This window comes from Etheostoma spectabile, chromosome 2 (assembly GCF_008692095.1).
Source record: "Etheostoma spectabile isolate EspeVRDwgs_2016 chromosome 2, UIUC_Espe_1.0, whole genome shotgun sequence".
Taxonomy (NCBI): domain Eukaryota; kingdom Metazoa; phylum Chordata; class Actinopteri; order Perciformes; family Percidae; genus Etheostoma; species Etheostoma spectabile.
Window position 1 is genome coordinate 6235060 of NC_045734.1, and position 7083 is coordinate 6242142.

Consider the following 7083-nt stretch of genomic DNA (forward strand, 5'->3'; position numbering starts at 1 on the left):
GGTGAGCTGTTCAAAATCTGCACGGCTTTCTACATCACTAGCCGAGATGAGGTGGCAAACCGTAGCACATGCTAGCGCTAGCTCGTTCTCAATGGCAAAACACTGCTACAACACACACTAGTTCACCATAATCTCCAAAAGAACTACTTCCATGTCCCTGCTCTGCAGGTATTCCACAAGTGGCCCTGCCTTGTACTGACCAAACTTGGAGTAAGAGTTATCAGCTGATGTGATCTTACCTAGCTACTGCACATGTGTAACTCCCAACAAAGATAGTATAGAAGTGAGATGTCTCACTCTGTAGCTAAAACCTAGAAAAGAGACCTAAACACACAGGGTGAAATCAGGATCTGCAGCAATGTGAGGTACAACAAAAATATGGTGTTTTTTGAAAATGTTAACCATGTAAACGTATTCTGGTACAACCTCAAAATACAATAACCTGAAAATGAGCATAATATGGGCACTTTAATATGAGTAATATTTAAACATCAATTGAGACGTCTAAAATAAAAAAAAGGAAAATAGAATGAGAGAGAGTGAGACTACGTGGACGGGAAAGCAACAGAATGTGAGCAATTGCAAGGAACTGAAACCCACACACTTGTGTTTTTATTTGCTACGTGCATAATGTAATTCAGTGTGCTTCTACAGACTTAGAAGTAATATGTGTAGAACGCTGACAACAAGGAATCAATCTGTGACAGCAGTCATATGCGATCATGGTCAAACATGGGTTACTTGTTAAGTAGGCCCCTGTATAGTATATCATGTGTGAAGGAGGGGTATTATAAAAGTAATACTAAGAGAGAGACAACCATGAAGAAACTTAAGGAGCTCACATCTGGCTCCTTAATTGTAAAATCTGACTTAGGTGCTTTGAGAGCTTTTCAAATTTACAGTCATAGTTACCTATTGCTTAGGCCTTATGGATATAGTGAATAACTTGATTTATTTATACAAACAGACAGCACAGTGTGTTTCTGGTGCTACCACCGACTTCCTCACTGTCCCTAAAAGCTTGTGGATAAAAAGTATGTAAACAGCAGCAAAGAGCTGCCAAAGCTTAGCTCAGAGACTCCCATTTCATCTCTCAAGGTTCTGTTGTCTTACAGACTGTGTGGAAAAGTCAATGATGAAAAACGCGTTCTTCATTAGTTTCTATCCACTGAGTTATAGGTTGCAAATTCAGCACTTTTGCACCTCAAATCCTCTTTACATGGTCTCTCCACAGCCTTGTGTCATGTCAAGATTTTTTTCCTCCCTCTCCCTCCTTCCCCTCGCCAGGCTCCATCAGGATTAAGTAAACACTGCTCTTCACATAGAGGGTGAAACACACTGAAGTCACACCCACCATGACTGCACGCAATAATTAGGCCGAATAATTTTACGGCTGAATAACACCCTGATACAACCGAATATAGGTGATTTTACTTCAAAAGCAAACTGCCCCGTTTCCTAAAATATAGGACATACATATAAATTAAATATAATAAATATAAAAGTATATAGTATAGTGCAACACAAGATCATTAGAGTGTTTAAACCTCAAAACATAAAGCTGCAAAATGGACTCACCAGTCGGTTGTTCTCATAGACATTCTCTTTAGACAGTGCATCAAAGTTTCTGGAAGGACAAGACAGAAGAAATATGAAAATTAAAACACTTGAGATAAGGCTGAGTATGCATGTAGTCAGTTTACAGTTGCAGTTGCCTGCAGCAACAACTTTAAATCATAGTATCTCTTTTTATATCAGGACGCTTGTACCATGCCATGCGGATATAGGACCGTACTGTATTTAGCTTGCCGACCTACATCCCCGTATGTTATGAACCATCAAAAAGCTATTAGTGGCTTGACAGCATGGCAGGCAGGAATAGTGAACAGTTAAGCTTCCCAACTACCAAAGCTGAAAATTGGTCCCAAACCACACACAAGTGCCTGACGTATAAAAGTGCCAGTACAAAAGGAAAGAACCCCTGTACCAAAAAGGAGTGATAATTACAAGGCTGTGCTTTGAAATGCCCAGGGCGAGGAACCAAAGACCCGGCTCTCACCAGTAAACATCCTGCAGTAAAACTGGAAAATACCTGAGGTGTTCTGGGATGAAAGTGTGGTTGTGTGCCTAAGTACACATATGTTGACAATTGTGTAGTAGTATGACAACTGTCTGGTGGAAAATACACCATGACCTTAGTGAGAGAGCTTGTGGAGGCCATGTGGAACTCTTAAGAAGGAAAGAACCCTGTGAATGAGCTCCGTGTTGGAGGCACACAAAGTGACCTCTGTTCTCTGTAATCTCGTTCCCATGGTCACAAACACACCGAGCAGCAGCTCTAATATCAAGAACATGTCAATCCACCAACATAGCCAGAAGAAGCTGTAGCAACACACAAAAAAAAAAGTTGCCTAACTTTTCTGACACTCGCAGAACAGACTGATCAAGTGCATTGTGCGATCTGAATAGTCGATCTAATCCACTGTGACTAAGAGTCTCACTCCACGGCTTATTTTGGGAAGGAGGAATTCTGAGGAGCAGTTGGTGTGTGTGCGTGCGTGTGTGTGTCAGGCATTTAATATCAACATGATTAAAACCTGGGCGAACCAGTACATCTGCTAAATCTGGTTCAGTCAGACAGAAACCTTGTGCAGGAGCATACAGGATTGGGATTTGGTGATGTTGTAAAAATCAAAAATGAAGCTTATGAATACGTAACAAATCAGTCATTTTAGTAGAGGAGCAGAAAGGCCCTTATATTGGTTTTTTAATTGAAAATTATTTAAATGTAACAATATTTTTACGTTTTAGAGTACTTAAATATATAAACACACCACAGTTGTTTAACATTAAGTAGCAATTTATTAATAATTATTCTATTGACCAGAAACAACAAAATAAATGTTGAGTTGGTGTGCTAACCAGAGCCCAGAGGGAAAATATTAAAAGTAAGCTAACGGTAAACTACAGAGAAGGTGTGGTATTTTTATGTCCGTTTTGGAGCAACAGAGAGAAAATGTTTCAGTCGACACATTAAGTGAAACCAAAATGAGGTACCAAAATTTGCATTCTAAATCAGGTCCAATTCATACAGATTGCGTAGGAACCGGTTTCATAGCGGAACCGGATTTCGGTACCCAACCCTACTCCTGTACATCAGTGAGTGTGATGTGTCTGGATGAGACATTGGCTACAGAGGGCAGGGCAGCCCTATAATGGCCTGGTCCAGCATTAGAACTAAATCCTGTATGACAGGCGGAGGTCTCAGCTGCAGATTAGCCTGACGGACTGTCTGTCCGGATCAGGGCGAGGTCCATTGGGCCCCTGCAGCCACACAGAGGACTGAGCAGGGGGGGGAGCTGGGACGCAAATTGAAGAGGCAGAGCTGAAAAGCTGGGTGTTTAGGATTTGCCCGGTCTCTTACTTTCAGCTTTACTGCAGATAGATTCCACTTTGCTGACTTGTCCTTCAGTGACAAGTGGTCCAGTGAATGTTTGCTTGACTACCATCCAAGCATAGTCCAAATTGCTCACAAAAGCCCGGACCACCTGAGAGGTTAGCAGCATGAGCAAGATGCTTACTGTCGTAAAGAATTTCCATCACACCACATTTTCCCCTCCAGGACAAAGAAGGGGCATAACATGTCATTTACTCGCTGCTTTTACACAGTCCTCCTACAACAAGAAGGACCATTGACGTCTTTTCAGATGGAGTCAAACACCTAATCTGATGCCATCAACAGCTAGACTTCCCACTGAGATACACAGAGAGCCACATTATGCTACACAGGAATAGTGCTTCTCTACAGAGATGCATGTCCAATGTGAGTCATTTGAGGGCAGAGTTTCTGTTGCAGCAAACAATAGAAACAAATCAAATGATTCACCTGTCCTGATACACAAGATATAGAAAGATATTTGTAACAAACATGATGGCTGTCTTATTTTGGAGATAGAAGTACTGAAAGGCTGATCCTTACCAAATAACATACTTTGGCATTTTTGGGCATTTGACCAAAAGCTGGTCAAAGTCACATATTGTAGGACACTGTTATTAACTTTTTTACAAAAAAATAATGTATTTCCTCATCCCTTTATAAGACATTTTAGTCACATTGATACTGCGGTTGTGTTTTGTGTCTTCTGTAATGTTTGTGTAGGTGTATAACAAAACGCAGAGTGTTTTTACAGACAGGGCATGGCTTGTCAGCCTCAGTTAATTACAGAACACTGGCTTCCCACTAAAACCATTTCTACTGTTGGCTATGATAAAACACACATAAAAGCATCATTAAAAAACATACATTGTTGATAAAAACCTACAATTGTTTTTTTGTGCTTGGCAGCTTTGCATTATAACAACTAATCTTTGGCAAAAGGAGTTTTATATAACTTCAGCTGGGTGAGTAATCTAGAGCACAGATGAGTTCACGATTCGGCTACCGAGTTTGTTTTGCATTTGTGTCCTAAATGGATTCACGTATTATTTATTACAGCACATGAATACAATTTCAATGAAAACAGCATGCAGCCTGTCACTCCTCAAACAGATGTGTACACCTTTAACTGGAGCCAGCTGCTATGTGCCGTTAATACGAACCCCTGTAATATGATTTCTCATCTGTAATTGCCCATTGTCTTAATTAGGTTAGGAAGCACGTCGTTAGACTTCGGAATACTTACATCAATTCGGGTCTAAAACGATGAATTATGGCACAAAACGCCAAACCGTCCCGAAAGGACGTCGACATGTCCTTTACTTCCACATCGTTGTAATTGTCACACTGTATTCGACACCACTCCTGCAGAGCCTTCAGAGATCCCATGTTACTACTATCACACAGATCCAAGTATTCTTGTCAAATAAAATCGAGTTCCCTTGTCCCAGGCGTGTCAGGAGACAACACGAAGTTTTTCTTGTCTGATCATAAACGAGTCATCAGCAGCGTTTCAGTGAAGGGGCGACAGCCAGACAACACCCGATGCTGCCTGCGATACATTCATTCACTACTGCCAGCCAGTCGCGTTAGGAAAAACTAGCATGGCTTGCAAGCTAGCTAGATGTTACCTAACTTTTGCGTCTACAATAGGCATTATGTCCCTACTTTATCTCCTGTAACGAGTTAGTTTGACTGCGATAACTATATCTAAAGTGGTACTTTGACCAGAACCACGTAGTTAAAAACACGGCTGATATCCAGAGTTGGTAGACTTCCAACAAAGTTCTTGACGTAGCGAACTCAGCTAACTAGCTAGCGGAGGCACATTAGTCTGCTGCTAGCTTAGGTCTGGGTCTACAGTAACGTTATGCTGCTTTGCTTCTTCTTGTGCGCGCTGGCACTGTGATGAGGAGTGTCGTTGTCAGTGCGAGCGATGATGCAGTTTCAGTCGAAGCAGAGGTGACGGTTTCCTCCTTTAGGTGGACCACACCACGGGTTTTGTTTGTTGGTGCATTGACTGCAGCGGCTGTTGAAACGCTGGATAGAAAGTCTGTTAAACTGCGCGCTACAGCATGCTGAAACTCTGTGCAAACACCACATTAAAGCCCACTGTAAAAAATACATCCCGGACACTTAATGTTGATCAAAGCAGCCCGGCGCTGTGCTTTGACTGAGGCGTTGGCTGCCTGCCACCTTCAATGTCACGTTGTTGTTTCGCCCTCGCGCCCAAGCGGGGGAGCTAGAGCTGCTGAGCTGTTCCTCCAACGGCTATCCACGCGATAGGTTACAAAGATCCCGCGATAGTGGCCACTTGTTTAGAATTCCAGAAAGATGGCGGCGGCGCCTCCGGATGAGGTTACCCTGCAGTCTCGCATCAGTAAGTCATTATACTGTACAATATCAGATTGACTTTTGAACGGACAGCGAGAGCCGATACGCTGCTAATGGATACGCATATCAGTTTAAACTAGGCGCGGTCGGCCATACTACTCTCCAGAGGGAAGAGATTTATTGAGAGTCAAGAGAGAGAGAATGTCATCAAATCATAAAGTGCAGTGTTATCGATTGGCAACAAACTCAGTCAGATAGTGTATCACCTTTGCTGTGATACGCTCGTATTTTGAGCTCACATTATGTTGACTGTTGACAGTTTGAGGTTGGTGATGCTACTCAAACATGACATTTAAATTTTAAAAAATCCTAACGTCCAGCTGAATGCTAACAAAATAAACTAGCTTGTTAGCTGATGACTATTGAGCAAACCCTAAACCAGGAACCATGACCATACAGTACTTCTGCTATTACCGTAGAGATTCAACCATTATGTGCAAATAAGAGCACATTTTTTCACCTGCTACAAACCAGAGAACTGATAGCTAGTTTGCAAACAACCAGAGCTGCACACGGGTGTTCTTTTAAGGTTGAACTTTGCTGCTGTAAAGTCATATTGTGTGAAATGCAAGTCACTACATGTAAAGGGTTGGTGTCACTCAGACAGGTTTGACAGACTTGACACATTGACTACACAGAACAATCCGACACAAGGAATGGCAGGAGACTCATGCTTTTTTTATTTTTTTATTTGCTAAATGTAATGTAAAATAAAATACACTCACATGCAGCTTACTCAAAGCCTGATGTGTTTTCCTTTTACACAGACAAGGCCACCAACCCTTTGAATAAGGAGACTGACTGGGACAATATCAAGGGCTTTTTTGATCAGCTCAACAATGAACCAGACGGGTGAGATGATGATGAAGATATCACTCTATCTCAGAGTAGTTGTCAGTCACCTTATACGAAATGCAGAATCCAATCAATGCTCTAAATAAATAAATAACTTGGTTTCATGAAGTTTAACAGCTCTGTAGAAAACCTCATATAAGCTACATACTGTTCCTTCACAACATGAAACATGTCTGACCGTTCCCATGTTTTCCTTCTCAATGTCAAGGGTGTTTTGCTTCACATTTTAGATGTTAAATATGTTTGCATGTTGCAACAGGGTTTTTTTGTGGCATATTTTAAATTCATCTCTTGCTTTTTTCAGTGAAGGTTACATTATGTTTCTTCGTGCTTACTTGTTTGTGTGTTATTGTTTTTTGCTGTTATTGAAAAAATGCTGCTACTGTAACGAAAAAATG

General features: G+C 41.4%; 2 protein-coding genes across 7 annotated transcripts in view; one reads left to right on the forward strand and one right to left on the reverse strand.

Annotated features, from left to right (window-relative positions):
- The window catches only part of micall1a (MICAL-like 1a), a 19550-nt gene extending 13965 nt beyond the window's left edge, over positions 1-5585 (reverse strand). For all 4 annotated transcript variants that reach the window (XR_004335868.1, XM_032541086.1, XM_032541096.1 and 1 more), the window contains exons 1-2: positions 4683-5585; positions 1579-1627 (exon numbers count right to left, since the gene is read on the reverse strand). Coding sequence is in view for 3 of the 4 variants with exons in the window: in XM_032541086.1 (XP_032396977.1) it covers positions 1579-1627; positions 4683-4825 (192 nt within the window). In the remaining variant the exon portion in view is untranslated. The remainder of the gene's footprint in view (positions 1-1578; positions 1628-4682) is intronic.
- A 124-nt stretch (positions 5586-5709) lies between these two features.
- The window catches only part of LOC116705173 (ADP-ribosylation factor-binding protein GGA1), a 9138-nt gene continuing 7764 nt past the window's right edge, over positions 5710-7083 (forward strand). For 2 of the 3 annotated variants that reach the window (XM_032541111.1, XM_032541117.1), the window contains exons 1-2: positions 5710-5816; positions 6598-6682. In XM_032541111.1, the coding sequence (XP_032397002.1) occupies positions 5771-5816; positions 6598-6682 (131 nt within the window). In that variant the 5' untranslated portion in view covers positions 5710-5770. The remainder of the gene's footprint in view (positions 5817-6597; positions 6683-7083) is intronic. The other variant, XM_032541124.1, reaches the window with a different exon arrangement.